The following is a 23,276-nucleotide window of genomic DNA, read 5'->3' as shown; positions in this document are numbered from 1 at the left end:
GCTCGTCCTGTGTGGCAATATAATCTGTCAGCACAATGATTATTTCTTTATTCTGCTTTTCTGATCACATCGTTTTTTTTCTCATAAATACGATAAAAGTCTTGAAAGAGACAAGAAAAACACACTACAGCCACCGAACTAACTTCCACATACGATCCATCCAAGTGAAGGTCACGGAGGCTGGACAATATCTGACCTGACATTGGATGAGGGCTCAGACAGGAGTCATACAGGCAATCACCCACACACAGAGTAATGCCGTTGGCTGATTCAGAGTCCCCAATTAACCAGATTAGTATGTCTTTTCCTTGTGTGAAGGAAGCTAAAGTCCCCACAGGAGATCCATGACTGCACAAGAAAGGATTTGTATGCATAGAAATGTTGGTCTCAAACTCAGGTGTTTGTTTTTGTGGGGCTCGTCCACCACAGAAGCAGGGTACATCCAGTGCACATAACGCTCACACAGCTACAGAAAAAGTAAAATGTGTATTTTGGACTGTGGGAGGAAAGCAGAGTACTCCGGAAAAATCCACATACACACATGGAGAACATTCTAACTCAAGTCCACTCGAAAATAGGATATTATAACTGTGACATGAGAGCGCTCACTACTTCACTGTGTGACCTGCAACAACAAATTAGATTAGAACATCTAAATGGTATTTTGGAGACTTTATTGGTATGTAAATTACACACCTACATTCTATCATTGTATAAATTGCTATGCAAACTATTTAAAAAGAGTTAACAATTATTTGCAGAATTAATGTGTAATAGACAACTGTTGTTTGCATTACCTTGCATTAACTTGCAACTGATTTAATTCAACGGATTAACCACAAACCGTTAAGCTGTTTACTTTATCCAAGGATATAATGTAATATAATTCATCCCACAGTATAAATTGTGGGATTAACAATAAATGTAAACAAAATTAACCGAAAAACAGTTTAAAGAGAAGCTTCTTGCTCTCTGATCTCTGGCAGTCAAACTGAAAGTTTGTGGTGTGCAGAGTGGATTTACGACTTTGTTATGACAAATCTGTTTTTTACTTTATCCTTGTCAGACTCATCAGTCTTCTTGTTTCCTCTCGTGTCTGGTTCTGCAGGTTTCTTCCAGTTAAAAGGGTGTTTTTCCTTTCTATCTTTCCCGACGCTTGCTCATGTAGAATTGTTGGGGTTTTTTTCTCTGTAAAAAGTGCCTTGAAATGACTTGTATTTGCAGCAAATGGAGTCAAACACTGGATGATGTAAAAACTTCCCTGCCTAAAATCGTAACATCATAATCTACCAATGCAGTGTATCTTATGTAAAGACATCTGATGGAGTGGCAGAACATGTTACCTACAATCATATTTCTAACATGATGAGCTTTGCTCTCTTACCAGCAGCTGCAGCACAGGGTTGTCCACATCTAAGCCTTTCTGGAAAGCCTAAGAAAATAAAAACAACAGCACATATGCATGAGTTATTACCTAATGCCTGACCTCAACCTGTCCCATCACATCAACATGCTGGTAACACAGAGTTACAGTACAAACATCCACTGCACATTAATGAGGTGGCGTTTATTCTGCACTGGCCCGGCGGGTAAACATTACTGCATCCACACTGGATCAGACTTCTATGAAGATATTGAAATATTCATGAATTTGACGTTATACAGCAATGTCTGTGATACGCGCGTGAAATGTACATTCTCATTAGCTCGCTGTGCTAACAATTGGTAGTATGCTAAAGCGCTATTTCTTCAAATCGTAAATATTTAAAGTGAAATTGAAAGAGAAAACTGTTGCTCGGATGTAATAATAGTGAAGCTTACTTCAATCGCCCCCTGGGTGAGTTTTATACTCATTTCTCCGTAGTAAACTTCTTAAAATCTGCAGACTCCGGATCTCTATTTATGTTGGTGTCTGAATAGCAGCTGATGGAAGGTCTCGCGTGAACTGAGGAACGAGAATTTTGAGTGTTACACAGGAAGTGGGATGTTTGTCTTCAAAATAAAAGCAGCATGTTTCATCAGGGTCTTGGGCAGCTCAACTACTAATTGAACTCATATATATATATATATATATATATATATATATATATATATATATACACACACACACACACACACCAAATTTGGTTTATAACAACTTATTTGAATACTACACCAGAGTTTCACTGCGGGATTTTATAACAGGCCGACAAAAATTATAGTTTGAAGGCTGTGAGTTTACTTCTGGGTCCAGACATTCTGTATAGATGCATAGATATTTTCCCTGTGCATGTGTGCATTTTATACTCCAGTTATTTCCACAGTCCCTCAACATGCATGTGGGGTTAATTGGAGACTGCAAATTGTCTTCATAGGTGTGAATGTTCGTGTGTGTGGTGGACTGGCGACCTACTCAGTGTGTAACCCTGCCAGAGTCCATATTTAGCAGGAATCGGAATTCTATACTGCTTTATCATGGAGTTTTTGAACCAAAATAATTTAGGGTCACCAATTAACCTTGCATGTATGTATTTGGACTGGGGAGTTTTTGAACCGAAGTACCCGGAGGAAACCCATACACACATGCAAACACCACACAATAAAGGCCGACGGGCATTTGAACCCAGACCTCTTCGCTGTGTGGTGAGAACGCTAACAACTGCACTCGTTTGGGAATTACCTCAGTTAAACATTGAGGGAAATGTCAAATACAGAGGATTATCAATGTCAATATCAGAAGGAAAAGGAACTGAAAATGTCTTGTTTTTATTAAACGTCTGTGATCGTGTCCCCTCCACCCACTGTCAGTCTGAAGATTCAACCTAACACAGAATAGAGCAGTGGGTTCTCTTTGGGCGCCATCTGAATTTATTTTGAAAGCACCAAACGGAAACTCGGTGTCGATCTGCTCCGCTCTTCACAGCGTGGCTTTGGCAGCCGCAAACCGGTGTTTCGGTTTAACTGGTTTCCCTGTTGACTGGTGACCGACTTCCTCTCGCGGTCCATGTTGAGGGTATTAACAGAAGATGTTAATTGAAATGTTAACCCACAAAAGTTTCGACACTTCTAAACTGTATCTTTAATGTGGTGAAAAGGCATTTTCTTTGGGACATCAACGTATTTCGGTCGGCTTTTTAACATCTGCTTTTATCACAGCAACAGTGGACGTTGGGAGGAAGTCGGTCACTAGTTGACAGGGACACCAGTGAATCCGACACACCGGCGTGGTTTTGTTTTTAAACCTGTCCAGACTTCTCCTCTTGTCCTTCTCCGGATGTACCGAAAGCTTCATGATGGACCTCCCGTGTCTCCAGTGGCAGGATCACGTGGCGCAGAAATGGATCGGACTAAACCCCGAGTTCAAAGAGAAGTTTATATCCATGGAGGAAATAGATGATGTATTTAAATGTGCCTTAAGTCTGACAACGTGAGTAGCTACTGAAGCACAGTCTTCCAGATACATATGTATGCAATAGTAAATGCACATGGAAGAAAACAAAAAACAATGATGATTAAACTAAAACTCTCCTTATCTTCCTGTTACCTGTAACCACGTGTCCCTTGATGAAGTCTGTACTAAGTCTCCGTGACTTTTCATGACGTTTTCTGTGTGTTTTGCAGCCAAGCTGATGCAGACTTCATGCAGTCGATCTCTGCAGCATCTTCTGTACAGAAAGACTCAGATCAAGCAGCTGAATGCAGACAGAAGGGAAACTCCTGCTTCAAGATCAGAGATTACTCTGCAGCTGCTCTGCACTATTCACAGGTACAGCAGCCACAACCCTTCAGATTCAGGTCTGCACTACTGGGAACCCCCAGTGCAGGTTTTTGGGTTAGGCCAAACAGTTCAGGAACAATATTTAAACCTGTACAAATCAGACTATACACACGTTAAGTTTTGACTAAAGATTAGTAAGCAAGGTGAGGTACAGCTGATGAAAGTATCCATCTGTACTGGTTTTATTCTGAGTACTAGAAATGCCTCATATGTCTACCACTCTTGACTAATTTGCATTAAAGTAGTCTTTTTCTCCTGTTATGACAGGGTATATGTCTCGCTCCCCAAAGTTCGGAGCAGCTGTCTCTCTGCTACGCCAACAGATCTGCTGCACTTTACCATCTGCAGCTCTACCAGGTGAGGCGGGACATCGCGACACTTTAATATGCAAATGCCTCTGCTTCAAACATTTTGATTCACTTCTGCAAATACTGTTCATCCGATTATAGTTTCTATTTTTTTGACATGATAGAAGTGGAAGATGCAATTGCTTTAAAATAAAAAAAAAATAAAAACAGCAGCTGTTGGTACTATAATTAGTTGTTCATCTTTAAAAATAAAATCAATGCATCATTCCATTTTTTTTTCAGACAGTCAGTGCTTTAAAGATTATTAAAAATGCTTCAGCTTTAATTTCCTCTGCTTGCCAACTTTGAAACGATGGTAATTTAACCGAGGACACATTTGCACGTATTCAGGAGTTTCCCTCTCCCAGGTGATACCTTTCCACTTCAGGAACCTTTTCAGGAGGCAGTAAAAAATATCAACTGCAGTGGCTTCCCAGGTAATTTCTTGAATCGGGAGCTCATCTTTTATAATGGTTCATTTAATTGAGGTTTAATGCTTTCATGATTGGCGAACCGACACTACCTTGTTTCACTAATTTGCTCACGACTCCAATAAAGCAAGTCAGACACAGCCTTCGTCATGTGCTGCTTCTGCAGCCCGTACGGGACACAATGACTCGACAGATGAAATCTGAAATGTGCAGGATAATCACTCATTCAGTGGCCTTTTGAAGTTTTAATAGCCTTGCGAGTTCGCTGCCTCTCGCTGCTAATGCCACAGTGTTCACTCCTGGCTTGTCAGGTATAAATTTCAAAAAGCAGCAGCTGAGGGAACGATCACAGCCCCCCTGATTTAAATATTCGGAGCATTAGAAGCCTTCATGTCTCCTTCAGCTAGACGTCGGCTGAAGTCTTGACCTTGAATATTGGCGGATTTGGTTTGAATCCTGGTTGCAGCAGAAATGTTAACGGTGCGGATTGCAATGCATTGCACTGGCAACGCCTATTAAAAAAAATAAACCCAATAAAACTCTGACAAATATACTATGATCAGAAGAAGGAGCCTTCAAGCCAATTGATCGGTGTCTTGGAGCAGTTTCTGAGCTTCACATACAGTTTTATTGATTCTTTGTTTGTTTATACCTATTACTGACAGCTGTGGGGTCTTTTTAGGAGTGATGCACTTTAATCATGTCCAATTCATTTACTTTTGAAAAGTGTCAAATCGTAGAAATATGGCAGCTTTATTTATTCAGCTGTTTACTTTTTACAAGTTTCGCCACAGTTCAGTCTCTGGGAGTCAATCTCCTTTTTTTGTTTCGCTGGTTTTTACACCGATGCTCTTCCAAGATCAAAAGTTAAAGATCTCCGCATTGGTGTGGTGCAATTTCAGCTACATTTCCACATTCTCTTTAGTTTTTGCTGCATGTACACTTGAGGTCATCAGGATGCCCACTGATCTCTGGTGAAGCAGGCAGAGCCAGTTGGGACAAGGCCCTGAAGTTGACCGAGCTAGGGCGATTATATCTCATCTCTGGATCCTCCCAGCTGCACAGTGGTCCAGTACGTGGCAGTCAAGCCGCAAAGCAAGAAAGTTCTGGTTCAAGTCTGGATGCAGCAGAGGGTTATTTTTTTTTCTGATACTCCAGTTTTTCCCCACAGCCCAAAATAGCATGCATTTATTTGAGATCTCTTGAGAATGGCCACTGCCTGGGATTGACTCCAGCAGTTTGCTGCAGTTGGATGAAGCAGTAGAGTTATGAATGAATGAAGGGATGAGATAAGCTGGAGTTGTGAGGTTTAATGACGTTTGGGCCTCAAAGTCAGGAGCAAAGGGGATAAATATCTTTTTCCTTCATCATAATTGGATTTAGTTTTTATTTTGCAATGACAGAGTACTGTGTGTTGACTAATAAGCCATCAGGCTGCAACGTAACGTAATTAATTTAATTCCGTTTTGGTTTTTTTTTTTCTCCCTTACTGACGCAGCCTCATATGCAGTGTCTCTGGGTGCAGCGCCGTGACGACAAAGCAGCAAAATACTGAGTGCAATAATATTAAGGTCGACCAATAGACTTCTGGGTATCGATGGTTCAGTTATAGAATTCTTGTTTCAAGAGGCCCGGTCTCGATTGTTCAGTATCGAGTTCAGCCAACTCAGTTTGGAAAGCTGCACCAGCGTCATACTAGATTCACGTTGCGTGTCTCACACAAGTGGTTCCCTCGTTTCATTAATCAATGTCAATCCGAAGGATGGGAGGAAGAACTCTTATCTCCACTTTCACTCTTGAAATTTATCAATAATCACAAAATATCCAAGAAGACAGTGTTGCAGACTTAATGGCAAAATAATGTCGTCCAAAATTATACAAGGGCCAAACACGGAGTCAAGGACACTGTGGGGAAGAATTAGCTTCAAATCCACTCCAACATAATTCTCTGGTAAGTCAAGCAGTTGTTGGCAGTCGATGAGTCAATATTTCGTCAACAGGACTGTGTTAAGCCCTTTTTGTTTCAGTCGAAGTATCTTAAGGTAAAAATAAACAGCTCTCCTGCTCTGTAACATATAACGTCTTCATGTTGACTGATGTTTGTGCTGATTGGCTCCTATTGTCCAGTGCACATGCATGTACATAGATTATTGTGGGCGGACTCCACAGCTCCGTTTAGTATCCTGCAGAAACTCATTTCTCTGGCAGCTCGGGGCTTTTTTATCATGAAATTCATGTTTTTGTTCAAATGTATAATTGTATATTTTTCTGTTTTCATCAGGAATGCCTCGATGACGTCGACAGAGCTTTGAAGAACGGCTATCCCTCCCATCTCTCACACAAACTCCAGGACCGTCGCACAGCGTGCCTTAAGGATCTCCCCGTCGGTGCAAAGGCAGGAGAAGAGGATGGCAATCCTGCCCGGGGGAGCCATAGCGGTCCAGGCAGAGTAAAAGCACCATCTGTTCAGATTTGTCCTGAAGCTGCTGTTTCCTCCAGCGTGGATAAAGGTCGACACCTGGTGGCCGTGGACAGAATCGCAGCTGGGGAGGTGATCCTCAGGGAGAGGCCGTACAGTTGTGTTCTCCTCGCAGGAGTGCAGGAGGTGAAAGGGAAGCATGGAGGGGCAGGGAGGGACGTGTTTGGGACAGAGAGCAGGCGCTGTCACTGGTGTTTGGCTGAGACTCTGTGTCCCGTCCCGTGTGGCGCCTGCAGTTACAGCCGCTACTGCTCGACGGGCTGTCAGTGGGACGCCTGGGAGGAACATCACCGCTGGGAGTGTCCGCTGGGAGCAGATCTGACGGTGACGGGAGCGATGCTGCAGCTCGCGCTGAGAGTAGCGCTGAAGGCGGGGATAGAAAACGTCCAGATGGCGAGGGGGCCAATCGGAGACGGGCAGAACGAATCGGAATCAAACAGTTCAGGCAGTAACCCGTGCCAGTCGTCCTCCAGCGACCCTTACCGGAGTGTGTTTCACTTGCTGCACCACGTGGGTCAGCACAGTCCCACCCTGCGCTTCCTGTGTGCGGTTACTGTCGCAACCGTGTGTCTGAGGCTCAGTGAGACGGGACCTCCCCCTGCGTCATGGACACTGACCAGACGGCCAGCGGGCGGTTCAGTGGAGGAGGAAGGTGACGCGGCCTGGAGCCCAGAGCCGTGGCTTCTGGGAAGCACCGTCCTGAGGCACATGTTGCAGCTGCGGTGCAACACCCAGGCGATCGTCGCTCTGCAAGATGCAGGTGACTCCTCCAATCAGTTTGCCCATGCTGGATGGGGGGAGGGGGGGGGGGGGGGGGGGGGGAGCTGCATTTCTTTGCAGCAGGTGTGACAGTTCAGCAGTTATCAGTTTTTAAAATGAGTATGAATGCAATATTTGTATAATAAGAATCAGAAAAAAACTTTATTCATCTCCGAGGGGCAATTTGGTATATTGTGCAGTTTTTTTTTCATTTATATTTCATTGGTTTTCAAAGATTTTCCAGAGTGTACCACCTCATGACCAGACTTCAAACTAAATTATCTCTGGACTTTTCACAAAGGAGAGATTTCCACTCCTGATATGAAGATTATTTTATGGATAATTCTTTGCCAGCCACAGTCACACTGCACAAAGACCCAGGAGAATTATAAAAGGCACTTACTTATATTAATAGCTTACCCACAGTTCAACTCAAATCACGTTTTTAAATATTCACATTTAGAGCATGAACCAGATGTCACATGCTGAAGTAATATTTATTATTTATGACTGGTTGTACCAAAGTTTGAGATTCACTCTTTTAAATCAAGGCTCTCTAAACTTTTTCCACTAATGGCCATGTACAAAAAGAAAAATCCACCAAGCAGATCATTAAAATCTTAAATATTTAAATGTATGTCTCTCGACCGTGGCCCTTCAATTTAAAAAAAAGGCAAAAATCTGAATACAATCCTTTGAATATTCTTCTAAAAACATAGAAAGGTAAATAAAAAAGAAAAATAGCGTCGTTCATATCAGCTAATAAAAGATATTGCGTTTGCTATCATAGTGGAGTTCAATAGAAAATCACAGATTATCCTAAGCCTTTTACTAGTTTTCTCATATTGTTGGTTTCGTGTCTCGGCTCATTGATTCTTGTGGCTTCAGCTGATTCGCTTCAAGTCTCCGTCCATTATTTGCATCTCGCAGGAGCTGCGAACTCCTCAGTGCAGTCCAGTCGGGAAATCCGCGTCGCCTCAGCGTTGTTCCCAACGCTCAGTCTTCTCAATCACTCCTGCCGCCCCAACACCAGCCTGGCGTTCAGCACGGGGATTCGCGCCGCTCCGTGTGGCTCGGAGACGTCTGCAGACTGCAGCAGAGCGAGCGTGGCTGAGGATCAGCGCTCGGCCCGGGGAGTCACTGTAACTGTCCGAGCAGCTAAAGTCATCGCTCCTGCACAAGAGATCCTTCACTGCTACGGTAAGACTGGATCACATTCTGTGACTGCTGGAAGAAGAGTCTAAAGAAATTAAACGATATTGTCTTTATGACAGTGTTAGAGAGAGACATTTTTTGTCCAACTATATTCAAAAACATCAAGGAATTATACTGCCGTCATCAATCATCAAGATGTTCCCTGCAGGTCCTCACAGCAGCAGGATGGTGACCCGAGAGCGACAGCGTCTCCTGCATGAACAGTACTTTTTCCTGTGTCAGTGTGAGGCCTGCAGCCTGCAGGAGGAAGAGGAGGAGGAGGAGGAGGAGGAGTGTAAAGAGCAGAGGCCAAGCTCCGGAGGCACTCCACAGGGGTCCGCACTCCTGTGCAGCAAGTGTCAAGGCTCTCTGAAAGTGTGTGATCCGTCTTTATTCCCAACTATCGTGCAGAAAATGTTCCATTATTTTGCACAATCTGTTGGTTCAACTTTTGAGTTCTTTTGAGGGTGCGAAACAGCCAGAAGAAGAATTAAATAATAGAGGAGTTTTGAAATGAAACGGGGACTTACAATTCAGTTATTTCAGTGTTTCCCGAGACGAAGTTTTCAAACTGTGGAGTCATTTGAATTCTGTTATGAGGCTATTAGTGAATCCGTTTCTTCAACATCTGGCGAAATTGTTCTTTCTGGATCCTTGAGAATAAGTCATTTTTTTCATTGTGTTCTTCTGCAGTCGGTGGAGCCGGTTTCGGCCTTTTTCCACGATTACCTTTGTTTTCGTGTTCACAGCATCTTTATTTGAGAATCACATGTATCGGTGTTGAGGACATTTTGTGCGACTTTCAGAGAAGCCGTGACGACGGAGGGTCAGGATTTTCGTGCTCGCTGCCGTCGTGTGGTCATCGCATGTCTGCACCTGAAGTGAGAAACGAGCTGCAGGAGATCCGCCTCACCCTGGAGAGAGCCGTGGAACTACTGGAGAGGGAAAAGCCAGGTGCTTTTGAGAAAAACACTGCCTGTAAAATGTGATTAAAAGAGGACAAACATACTGATGCTTCCCTGTGGTGTCTGCCTCAGGTGAAGCCCTGAAGCTGCTGGAAAGGACGCGGCGTCAGTCCGGGCTGATCCTGGCGGAGACGCACCCTCTCCAGGGCGAGTTAGCCGACGCCACAGCCAGAGCATACGCTACAATGGGTGAGAATTATAGTGCATGCGTGTGGGCTGAATGGCTATACAACTCCTGCTAAGCGTCTGTTTGGGTACATTTACGACCATTAGCGGCAAAAAAAACTGCCACCTGAAGGTAAACATTCAGCACCGTCAAACTGCAGGGATCTCTTTATAGTTCCATGCAGGTGTAATAAAAGCTGTAAATCTCTGTTCATGGACAAGAGCATATATCTTGAGAAATGCATGTGGCATTTGGAGTGTTTTGAAAGAATGAATGTATAAAATGGAAGATGCTATTCATGGACATCTAGATTGGGTTGGATGATGGACTAACTCATGAACCCAGAGCTCTCACAGTGTTTAAAGATCATCCTATATGTTGATTAAATACGCAACTGTCCTAATTATTTTATGATCTTGGCGTCGGCTGTCATGGCCAGTTGGAGAAAACTGTAGTACCCAGAAAAACCTTTCATGCTCATGGAGAACATGGAAACGGATCCAACTGTTTTATACAGCTTAGTTTGATTAAACTCATAACACACAAACATTTCTCAAATGTTTTTTCACTTATAACTTCATGCAACTCTCTGCAGACTCGAGCAACGTAATAAAAGTGGCCACATTAGAAATAAAACATTAAAAACAGTGCTAAAATTTTATAATACAGTCATTGAACAAGCAAATGAATAATTGGGAGACACACGCTGGACATCGAAATCCAATAACAGGAGTGTCCAGCTCATTTTAGTTCAAGAGCCACATACAGCCCAATTTCATTTTGATTGTGCCGGACCGGTGAAATAGTGGCATAATAACCTTTAAAAGTTTAAATTTAAAGTTAATTTGTTGTGGTGCAGAGCATCCATGATGAAAATGTCTCTATTTTCACAAAACTACTTCTGGAAATGACTGCAATCTCAACATAAAACCAATTTCAATGAAACCACCTGGTGCCAAATACAGTGACATGTCCTAAAAACTTTTCCTGTACCTGTTGCGTTCTGGGTTTTTTTTTTTTTTTTTTTTAACAAACTCATCCGAGCAACATGACTTTGAGCATTGTCCTAGTCTTTGGCCTTGAAATTTGACTTTCAGAGAGATTAGAGTGTTAAACCTGGAGTTATTTGACTCGTCCTCTCAGTACTTGTCTTTCGCTGTTCCTGCAGGTGCCTGGAACGACGCAGCGTCCCAGCTGGAGAAGAGCGTCGCAGCTATTGGCCTCCAGTATGGAGAGGACAGCATTGAACTGGCTCAACAACTCTTTAAATTAGCTCAGCTGCGCTTCAACGGGTAAAGAAGCTCTACAAACACTGATGGAAAAACTTCCGGTCACGACCGTTTTCCAGCGTCTGGCGTGAACTTTTTATCGCCGAGCTGCAACTGTCAGAATAATTGGCAAAACTTAAGACGCTCCGTTCAATAACTCAAAAAGGCCACACCTCACTCCTAAAACTTTACAACCTCGTAACCGTCCATGGTTTATTGTTTTGACTGTCATTATAAACAGAAGTAATGGGTCTGTGTTTTTCCTCTCCTCCTCCCAGTGCTGCCAGAGGCCCGGCCCTGTCTGTCATTCCCAAGGTCAGACGACTCCTCTGCCTTCATCTCGGTCCTCACTGCCCCGAACTACAGGAGCTGAAGGCCATGGAGGACTGTTTACGAGGCTAGTCTCAAATGAGCTCCAGTGAACACTTGCAGAATACAAATACAGCTTTGTACAAAATGAAAGTCATAAAAAAAAAAAAAATGAAATTTTACATCACATTTGGAGAATTTGTATTTTTCTATGTGCGTTATACCAGGAATCTCAAACAAAAGGCCTGCGAGTCAAAACCAGCGCAGAAGAGGTTCTGATCCAGGCCAAACCACCAAGCTAGTAAAAACACCCATAATGGACCATTTCACTGTATTTCCCACCAGAAAGTTTCATTAAAATTGGCTTCAAGTTGAGATTGTAGTTATTTTCCGGCGCAATTGTTTGTGTTCTATTCTCTGCTCCACAACAAAGTTTAAATTTAAAGGTTGTTAGGGCAATATGTTGCCGGTCCGGCTCACTCAAGATGAAACTCAACTGCATTTGGCCCCTGAACTAAAATGCCTGTATTATACTGTGGTTACACCATTGTCATCGAGTGGATCTATTGTTCTTTAAAGCATTTGTATAATGCTGGTGGAGCAGTGGGTGGCACTTGGGCTCAAATTATGGAAACTATACTCTTCCAATAGCAGAATTAGGAGCAGGTTTTTTTTTTTCTAAATGAAGGCCGAGTATTACCACCAATTTCTGTGTGAATGGGTAAATGTGACTAGTTGTCTAAAAGCAGCGGAAAAAAGCTCAATATAAATGAAGCTTTCTATCACTAACTACTAAAAGGACCTGGGTTTGAATCTGATCCAAGCGTGGAAATGTGTGGTGTTTCTCTCTGTTCCTGTATTTTCTGTCGTTCCCCTCCACCTCCTCCCACAATCCAATCATGACTAATTTTTATGTAATCACAGGTGGAAACTTGGTGGCTTGGCAGACTTCATGCACTGCTTGAACGGCAACCGTGTGTGTGAAAGATAAACAAAGCTGATGTTTAGTTCAAACACAAGCCGTGTTAGATTTCCTGTTCCGCAGCATAAATAGTCTAAAGATTATTCCCCTCCGGGGGGATGCCAGGCTGTTTTGCACCCATCAGCCCATATGTTTGGTATTGAGAAGGTAAAGTTTTTGATTTAGCCACAGCAGCCATGATTTAAGGGCTATCTGTTTGATCTGTGAGTCGGGCATTTTAAATTCTTCAGAAATCCATTTCTGTTGTGCTTCTAGAAAAACTAAATTTTTCAGTCCACACTGAAAAATAAATTGACGACGGCTTCAGTTCGTCAGCACATGTGAATGAATTTGACTGAAGATTACAGTTTGCACACATTCACCAACGCTATTGAAAGAAAGATGGGATACTTCCGTCTCGGTCCAGTGCGTGTTTCTTCTGTGACATTCAGGCGCTGGGCATGGTGTTCTCGGTTCACTTAAGGTCCTTTAGTCCCATTTAATCATCATTTAATCACCCCGGCCTGCGTCGGTGCTGCGGCTGACCACGTCCGCCCTGAGTTTTTGCTCTGATTTACTGTGCACTCTGTATGAATGCTGCTTTAAAATGACTTCAACTTTCAAGTGGTGACGGGTATAAAGGTGGTACGTCGTGGCTTCGACCTCGTGGTGTCAGTACGTATCCATCAAAACGATTTATTTCATGCCTCAGTGGAGTTTTGGAGGCAAACTAACTTTCTTGGTTACATGGACTACCAAAAAAATTGTTTCACAAAACACATCTATTAAGTAGTCAGTGAAAAGCTCATCAATCTCCAAAACCTGAAGAAGACCTCAGTTGCTGCAGACAAATATGTGCAGGCCTCTGCCCTTTAGGTGGCAGCAGTTCCCCACTGACTAATTCAATTTAATGCTTAAATGGCTGGCAATGCAAGGGGAAGGTTTGACTCTAATATCTTTCAAGACTTTCAATTCTTTGTAATTCATACTTATTGAATCACACACAACCACTCTCAGTTTGCAATCGCATTATAAGCCGTTTGATTTTGTGGTGAAGATGAGAGAAAAACGACTGGATCACATCACTGGGAGATTTACTGAAAGTTCAACAGTTCTGAGTGAGGAGGGGAAAGCTCATGTTGAGTCAAGACAAAAACTGTGAGCGCAGCTGTAGGTCCTGAGGCGTCTGCCAGTGGGACATCACCAGTATCTGCAGGGGGGGCCAGTCCAGCGGACGTGGGTCTGTGTGTAGAAAGTCAAGGTCGAGATGAAAAAATGAGCAAGGCAGCTGGTGAGAGCAGCTTAAACATGGAGTCAGAAGCCTCCACGGGGGCAGATTTCTGCTGATTATTGTTGTTACAAGGTTGTCGCAGGAGCGATACGAGTAAAGCCAGTCGTTCGGAGGCACACCGAGGTCAATTAAGGGTCAAAAGCGGAGTATTGGACACAATCACAGAGATTGTGTCCAATAATGTGTCGGAAACCAGAGATAAGAGCTGCAATTAAGATATTTTATGAGCTAATTATCTCTTCACTTTCACATCTAATTATTTCTTCTACGTCAAAAAGATCAATTGAAGAGTCGTGTCCAATTGTTGGCCTGTGACCCGAGTGAATGTAAAACCACGTGTAAGTTGTGCCAAGCCGAACAAAACACACTTCAGGATCCTCTACTATCCAAGTACCCCGACATTGTGTCCTCTGTAACATGAAGCTTTATCAAAGCATGAATCACACGACTGATGGATGGAATAACTCCGCTGAGCGCCCCATAGCCACTCCACCGACAATTAATTTTTCATTTTCAAAAGAAATTGATACAGCTATCTGACTCCCCGGTCAAATGTCGTCCAGCAACCTCTGAGCACTTTTCGTTTTGCACACTATCGTAGCGATGGAGGCTGAAACTTTACCAAAGGTACTAGAACCAGGCGTGACGGGGCTTATACAGAGATAAAGTGTCTCATGCGGGTTTTAAATGAGTGAAAACCTGTCACAATAATCTTTGGGATTGTATATCATTAATATTTAACGATATTTAGGTTGATTCATCCCACTATCATTAATGTAATCACTTTAACTCGTGGAAAAAGATGATTTATAACCAACATTGAGAGTGTTGCACAGTTTGTGAATGGATGAATATGACCACCATCCAATCCACTTGACCTATTGTTGCTAAACAAACTACACAAAACCTTCCAAAAGTGTTTTAATTTCCACAAAATGCAGCTTTGCGTGTGTATTATTACAATATTGGCTGCTGCTATTACATTTGGAAAGGATCATTTTAATGCTACTTCAATCATTTAATAACTGGCAACAAGTTATTATGATAATGGATCAAATTTCTCATTACAGTATATGAAAGTTATTACATCATTGGCTTTATTACTCTTACAATGGCCAAAATTTATATACTGTATTATTGGCAGGGATTACACATCTGGTTGTTATAGGGATGACGATATGATGTAAATATGTATTATTGTGTAAATCATTTCCCCCTGCTCACACAATAATGCAATAGAAGAACCTTGCTGCCATATATTATCGCAAAAGTCATTTTTCTCATTATTGGTTGTTACACATCTATCTGCTATACCGCTTGGCACTGGAGCTTGTGTGAGCTACTAAAGGCAGGTATATCACAGACATAGATGTTCACAAAAGTCTTCCGAGTCCCTGATGCATGCTTTTGGTCTGTGGGAGGAATCTGGAGTACCCTTAGAAAGAACATGCAAATCCCCAAAAGGATATCTCACATTAGAGGTATCCTTGCTGTGAGGGGTGAATGCCTAGAATGTATCCATCTTACCAAAATGAGAGGTTTAAAAGGCTAAATGTGTCGATATATTATCATGCCTGTTTACATCGCTGACAAAGCATCAGCTCACGCTGTGCCCTCGGAGTTTGTTTGTTTGCTTCTCCTCCCGTTATTTGAGAGATTTATTTATTTTTATCCTTATCAGCCACGAGCTGAGGGAGCAAATGTGTGTGCTCACGTTCACAAGAAATCACACCAGCAAGCCAAATATTGCCTGGCGGGGGAAAGGAAGAGCCTCACAAGAAGGAGAAGCACGGATCAGCCTGCAGACGTCTCCAGTATCAGATCACAGATTCCTTATTGGGCTGTCCAGTGCCACTTGAGGCCATTTCCACTGGCTGTGATCTCGGGCTTATCAGATGTCTTGCTATACATAATGCAATCAAAAATGGCCAGACCACAAACAGAAAGCTGTGCGTGTGTATTCTGTAACAAGGCCTGCGTCGTTATCTGTAACACAGGCCGACAAGAGGCACTAACAGCCCGGTTGGCCCGACTGAACCCGCCTCCTGGAAGCTGCTGGTCCTCAACATCACACAACTACCGCAGCATGAATTATACACGCACACACAGCTGTGGCGATGAACTCCGACCTAGGTTTTTATAAAAATCCAAGCTTGTCATATGCCAGACATGTTCTTCTCTAAGGTTTTTTTTTGGGGGGGGGTTGCAATTAGGCAATGGATTTGTCGGAAATAGTGAACAAGCAAACAAAAAGATGTGTTTTCACTCCCATAATAGAAGAAAACTATCACAAGATAAGATGCTAAATTGTGTTTAGAGCTTAACATCTGATGGATAAAGAATTGATAGCACCCAAAATTATATTAGAAAGGACTAATCCATTCATCCAGCTTCCTATTTTTCAAACTATGTTTGCTTAGCTGTTTTGTTTCCTAAAATACCAAGTCCTCCAAATCACCTCTATGAATAATTAACTCTTTTTTTTATCCCCACATTTTGGTTTATTATATTGGAAGTCAGAGCAGCAAAGAACAGAATCCAAGTCCTCAGATTTGTTATAAAGAATTCATGAAGACACAGACGTCAACATTAGGAAGAACATTTTCAGAAGGTGAGCATCAATTCATTCCTCTTCTTCACCGTTTCATTCAATTTGGGGTCGTGAGGCACTGGACCCGATCCAAGCGGACTATATGGACAAAGGCAGAGGACACCATGGATGGGCTGCCTCCATCACAGAGCAAACAGAGTCACACAGCCAGTCACATATAACACGTATTCATATTTGTGTCCTCCTTCCTAGTGTTGTCTCACAGTCCAAATATTTGGGGCATTTCGAATGTTGACCGCCAACAATCTCATCAACCTTCTTTTCACCACTCGTCTGTCAGCCTGCAGTTTGAATTCTCCCTTGAGGACCCCTCTGGAGGGTCTCAGGTTCACCTTTATGTGTCAAGGCATCCCCTCCTGCTACCTTCCTCTCATGCCGATAGTTACATGAGCCCCTCACTCCAGTGTCTTCATTTGGCCTAAAGTGGATTTGTTCCTTCGGTCGATCTCCTCGACGCTCCATCTCTCAGCCCCTCTCCCCCACAGCGGAGACAATCTGATACATGATGCAGACCATGGTAATGTGACTCATGCAAAAATAAAATCCCGATCACTCCCTTGCACAGACAAGGTTATTACCAACTATTATAAAAATGGCCCGCCGTAAATCATGGACTGAATCAAGTCTCAATGTTGAGTGCAACGATGAGGACAGATATGGATTTTCGCCGGGATGAAAATAGAAGTGCCCATTTGTTCCTGCCTGCATTCTCGGGGTATTGAAATCATTGTTAGAAAATGAGAGAAAGAGAAAGAGAGCGGACCCGTGAGCTGAATGAGAATCACAGTCGGTGTGTGATGTGAGGGGCTAAATCTGGCACGTGTTGGTGGAGGGCTGGTCAGAGGTGTGCTCGCTGCCCGGCAAGGTGAGGGTGAGCTGGGTCGGCGGACCCACCGGCAATCACTCCCCCGAAACACCGCGTTCACTTCGCTGGGAGGCAGTCAGAGGAGGCAGGCAGCCATGAGTAAGCAGCTAGAAACATGCAAGGTTATGCGCTGATTAACACTTCAATCAGACGGTGGCAGGACTCTGGGGAGGGCGGCGTTGTTCTGTCAGTCAGCCACTTTCTGTGTGCAGCACAAGGAAATGCCACTTTTTGCACAATATGGGAAAATAGGATGCATTTGTAGACAGGTGCTAAAAAATATGAGCTAAAATGTTAAAGATACTATGCAATGTGACGTGATTAAATGCTTTAACAAAAGGAAAACAACTAATTTGGAGCTCTTTGCAGTGTTATTGATGTTCCTTGTAAATATTTGGAAAAGTAAAAGTAGCTTCGGGACAGAAAGCAGATTTGATCCAGATGACCAGTGAGATCGAGACGGCGCCAACATTACAGGATTAATGTACCTTCTGGGTCCAAGAAATGGACTATGTGGCAAATGTTCTTCCTCGTCTGTGAAGACAAGGGATCTGAATTATCTGCAGCTCTGGAATGGATTTTTAAGAAGTCAGTTGAAGACAGTGTTATAGTCGTCCAGTCAACTGAAGGTGAATTTTCTCCTCTGCGGCAGGCCAGATTGTTCGATTCAGCCCACAGGGTGACTCCACAAATCAAAAACATTATAAAACACACATTACCTGCAATTTACAATACAATTAACCACAGTTCCTACTTTAGGGTTATTTTGTATTAATAATTTTAACTATTATAGCACAATTCTGTGACCCATGAGTCAACATTTCATTGTTGCAATACTGAAAACGATGGATCAGAAATGATGAAGAGCAGCTACCTTCCTCGTGTAATATATGGCTGGTGAGTCCACAACTACTCCAAGTTTCCTGACTTTGTCTGATCTTCATACCTGGTGATCTCTCACTTTTGATCCTTAATCTTTAGCTCAAAAACTACTACAGTACCTCCATTTGAGTTTGTGTACTCATTCAATTCAGTTGCTTGTGTGCTTATCGCACATTGGTGGGCTGATCCCTCATTGGTTTTGTGACAATATAGACATTTTCATCACATATACTCTGCACCTCAACCAAAACATCAAAGATTTATCATTAAAAGTTATTATGACGTTATTCCATTCGTTCGGCACTCAAGATCAAATTGATCTATATGTAGCCCCTGAACTCGAATTTGTTTGACACCTTTGATATGGATCTGAAGGGCCCTGGGAAATGGTCACCAGCAATACGTAAGCCAGTATATGTTTTTTTTAACCCCCCCCAAAAAAATCCTTTGCAAAATTTGACATGTAGGCAAAGACCATATTCCAATGTAAAATTCTCCAATACTATTTCATTGGGAGATAAATGAATAATTGTCCTATGAATACAAGGCAAATACTGCAGAAAGACATTGCTTTTTATTTCAATTGTGTCTTCCATGTACTGTTGTTCAGGCTCATGAAGCCTCACAGAGCCGCTTGATTGATCAGAGACTGGCGTTTTTTTCAGTTTGGAAAGTGAAATTCCACCATCCAGCCGTAACTTGTCACTTAAATCCTCATCAGATTTTTTTTTTAAATATATATACAGAAATACATTTTACATTTGAGTGAGTGCGGCTTTTAATTTAGCTGCACTTTGGTTTCGCTGTTATCACATTATCTTAATGAGAGGAAGCGTTGTTCACAACCTGCGTGGAGAAACGCTGCCTCGCATCGCCTGCATGGCCGCCTGCTCCCTTGTTGTGATGTTTCCAGATATGAAAGCTGAATATTGCTGACATTATTCATCCAACTCCGGGGAACAATAACCCTGGTGACATACTTCAAATCTCAAAAACCAAGTAGGAAATATTGAGGAGTATGGTACCCTTGGGGAAATTTATTTATTTACTTAGTTTATATTCTGCGTTGTCAGCATACTCCTCTGCCGCCTGGGGTACTAAATATGTTAACTGCAAAATAAAGGGACTTCAAATCTTTCTTTTTTTCTCTCTCTTTTTTTTCTACAACTCCCATAAAAGTGTATTTATCTGACAAACCAATAATAAGATCAGAGGAAGGTTATGTTTATGTCTCTTCAGTAGTTTGGAAGAGTCAAGCTTTGGGATCGGAAACTTTCTAACATGGATCCGTAAATCTATCTTGTCGTGGGGCCAAAAGCTAAGAATAGGTGCCTTTCCAGATAAAAATAATGACCTCTCAGTTTTAATTTGCGGCACTATAATAAATGTAAGATCATCTCCTCCCTCCCCCCTTGTCCATCTCCTCCTTTTCTCGGCGAACGTCCTCGACTGTAATGGCGAGAGTATTTTCATCTCGGCGCAGGGACAGATGATGAAGTCCTTCACCCACAATGGCTGCTCGTGCTTCACGTTCATCATCCGTCTTCTTGCCCTCTAATGTAACCCGATCCTTCATCACTCTTTGTGGGAAAACTTCTTTTTCACCCACCCCCTCTGCAAGAAGAGTGCGGGATTAGCCGCAGAGAAGATCAGCGCCTCGGCGTCGAGTTCAAGGACACTTGACTTAAGCAGGGATAACAGGGATAACCCAACTCTTCACTTCAATTATTTGCATAAACTCGCATGTCAACATCACAAACACCTAATGCTTTGAATGGATGAGCGAATTTTCATTTCATATAACTTTGATTTGCAGCAGAGAAATAAACGCATGGACAACAAGAATGAACAGGATTCTCTGGTATTCTGACCTTCTTTTGCACTTGTTGGGTTAATTGGCCAATGACTTTATATAAAGATAAATCCAGAGAATGCAGGACAAACCCATACAGGAACAGGATAAGCATGCAAACTTTATATAGGAAGGTCAATTCTGGTGTTCTTATTGGTTTGCTGACCACAACAGCACACAATTTAATCTATCCATTCATCCATTCATCAATATCACTTGATAGTTGACCTGAAATTCATATTTTAGACTGTTTTCCACACAGAAAGGCACTAATCTGACTCCCAGCTATTCAGCCAATGGTTTGCACTCTCAATAATCTTTCCAATTAACTAAAGCATTTTTCGTTCATCAAAAATCGTTGGATTTGCATGTTTCCCTTTCAAATAAGGGAATAAGAGACCCGTGCACACGGTGGGAAAGGCGCAGGCAGGCTCAGCCTCACCCTGATTGTACAAACATTCACAAACTATGCATTCATGCCATCAATGAGAGCCGGCTGTCTCTCTGTATGTATCTCCAATCAAATGTTTAAAACACTTTAATACATACCTCCTGCCTTTCTATAGTTTAGCTGATGTACATAGTGCTGATATGAGATCTGAGACATGTCTATTAACTGCTGCCAATCAAACGGGGAATAAACTACTCTGTCAGGTTCATTTATTTCTAGGTCACAAATTTGATTTGAGATTTTTCATGAATTGAATTAACGTCATTGGAGATTTACCAAGCAGTACTGAAAACAAACAAGAGTTTGGAAACCTGCATTTTGTCTTAGTTCTTCTTCATATTATCATCCTTGCAGCAACCAATAATCTAACAATGGCCAATTATGAAATACCTGCTAATAGTGTGCTGTAATAATGTCCTTTTTCACTGTAATAAAGCCCATAATGTAACAGGTGCCAATAGATGTTTGATCTATTAGAACAATCAGAACATTTTGCCAATAGTGTCACAAGTTATTATGACTGAAACAGAATTAAAACAATCATTTAAAAATGTAATAACTAATGTTGTAATTCATAAATGGGGTTGTATTTGTTGGAAAAGAAATGTTTACAGGTTATCTGTGCTTCTAAAAGAAATATAGGTGTGTTCATTGAAGAAACACTGCAGCACAAAAAAATATTTTATCTTTTTACAATATTGACAATATTTGTTCAGCTTTGTTATTGTGAAACACTGCTAGCACCTATGTATGAAAAGTGCTATAAATAAAGTTTGATTAGATTATATTTGATTATATTCAGAATGGCAAAAAAACTACATCATTTGCAGTTATTACATTATTGGATATTGATTTGTTATGTGTTATTGTAATGCCTCCTGTTACAAACTTGAAAACCTAATATTCAATTAACTATAACAACCAAACACAAGTTACAAACTATTGAGTGTTCCAAGAAGATGATTCTCCAAATATACTCAATCTTCCATCTGTTGTGCTGCATGAGTTTTCAGAGCGACAAGACAATACTAAACAAATCCAGCACAGTACAATTACTGTAATGTAACCACATACTGGAGTTGAGTAAATGCACTCAGTTACGTACTTTTAACACAACTGTTCAGAAACAATTAACTTTTTCCAAACTACTTTCCTTCACAGTCCGGGAGAGCTCACATCACACGTCTCAGCAGAAGACGGGACCATTAATTATTGAATAAACGTGAGGCGAGCTCACTGGACTGACTGAAGCCGGCGGCTGCACATCGATCTCCCAGCATCCTGCTGTCCACTGAGCAGAGCCGAGCAGCGAAGCTTCTCTCAGGAACGTTCCTCCCGACTGTGTGCAGCGTGATAAGCCGTCCGGCTGCTGATGGATGGAGTGTCTGTGTCTGACAGGCCAACTTGCCCTGCCTGTCTGGGACAGAGATGTTAAATCACTGATACTGAGCACATGAACATGGAAATGTGCTGAATGTGTCACTTCTGAAAACAGCATTTTTATCCTTCCCGAGCCAGGGTGACACTTTGTCACTATGGTGTCTGATAACCTCAGGAAACTCTCTGATAACCTCAGGAAACTCTGACCCTGACCCCATGTCTATCCTGAGTCTTAAACGTAACCCAGAAATTAAATACCGGTCTTACCGATGTATGACATCAGGTCAAAGCTCAAACACTTTCTAAAGGCTCTTTAGTTGTAAGAGTATCGTTAATGTGCTCACAGAATGTCACTAGAAATACAACAGTGAAGAGCAGAAAACACACACTTGCAGTCTGGCCTTATTCTGAAACAGGATCAGCCAGCACTCTGACTGATTAACCCCTTCTAACGGGACTGGCAACGCGCCAACGCCTTGGCCTGACTCGACCAGCTGATTCACTTTCCAAGGTGTCACTGATACACTTCGCCCTCCAGCGGGAGTGTCTTGACTGCCACGCGGGTTTCGGCGTCGTCAGTCAGTGACAGCCTGAAGGACAAACAGCGGTCACCCCGACATCAGATATCAACTGTTTTGTAATTCTATCTCAACTCAGACATCGCAAGGCAAGTGTCCATATCATTAGTTGGTTATGTGATTATTTGTAATCAGCAAGAAGAGCAGCGAGAAGATGAAATTGTTGCGTAAGTGTTTAAGGCTGCCTGCGTTGAAAGTCACGACTATTTTAACTGCGTCATATAATGCTTGATAAAACAGTTGTGTCAGTTCACGTTCATTGAAAAAACAACTAGTTAGAGTGGCTCCAGAGAAACTCTATGATTATCTTTGACCAGTTCATCAATATAATAACTGAGAAGAATTCTCAGATCTCTCCGCTCTTTGTAATCCAATCCTAATATCGTCGTGTGAGGTCAAGTGTCTGCAGCAATTGATTGTTACTTGATCGTTCTAAAATCAGCCTTCATGATCTTGAAAGAATTTGAGCTCCAGCTCTCGCCTGAACTGCTGTTTTCCAGATTATGTTGCATTCAGAGTCCTGATCCAAAAGTGCCTGAAGATGAAGAATTGCCAATGAATATGAAAAATGTCACCAATGAAAGGTAAAAATGTAAAAAATTTATACACTACACAAAAGAAACTAGAATGTTGAAAACCACCATCAACCACTAACTGTGAGTGAATTACCAACTATTTATAAATAATATTGTCACACTAAGTCTATTATTGTATCTTTCAAAGGTTTGTC

At 42.1% G+C, this 23,276-nt stretch overlaps 2 protein-coding genes across 2 annotated transcripts in view; one reads left to right on the top strand and one right to left on the bottom strand.

The window, feature by feature from the left end:
• LOC308139398 (replication protein A 70 kDa DNA-binding subunit-like) overlaps positions 1-1,918 on the bottom strand; it is a 49,460-nt gene extending 47,542 nt beyond the window's left edge. The window contains exons 1-2 of the mRNA XM_080508840.1: positions 1,822-1,918; positions 1,385-1,432 (exon numbers count right to left, since the gene is read on the bottom strand). Of these exons, the coding sequence (XP_080364966.1) occupies positions 1,385-1,432; positions 1,822-1,854 (81 nt within the window). The 5' untranslated portion in view covers positions 1,855-1,918. The remainder of the gene's footprint in view (positions 1-1,384; positions 1,433-1,821) is intronic.
• Positions 1,919-3,269: 1,351 nt separating this feature from the next.
• smyd4 (SET and MYND domain containing 4) lies at positions 3,270-11,911 on the top strand (the record flags this gene model as incomplete). The annotated part of the gene is made up of 10 exons (XM_080509392.1): positions 3,270-3,406; positions 3,601-3,745; positions 4,025-4,114; positions 6,817-7,774; positions 8,704-8,973; positions 9,137-9,342; positions 9,774-9,921; positions 10,005-10,121; positions 11,267-11,390; positions 11,645-11,911. The coding sequence occupies 10 exons, from the start codon at positions 3,270-3,272 to the stop codon at positions 11,766-11,768; spliced, it is 2,319 nt and encodes a 772-aa protein (XP_080365518.1). The 3' UTR covers positions 11,769-11,911.
• Positions 11,912-23,276: the final 11,365 nt, after the last annotated feature.

This window comes from Blennius ocellaris, assembly GCF_963422515.1.
Source record: "Blennius ocellaris genome assembly, chromosome: 14".
NCBI classification, from domain to species: Eukaryota; Metazoa; Chordata; class Actinopteri; order Blenniiformes; family Blenniidae; genus Blennius; species Blennius ocellaris.
This window is presented reverse-complemented; position numbering and strand designations above follow the sequence as displayed.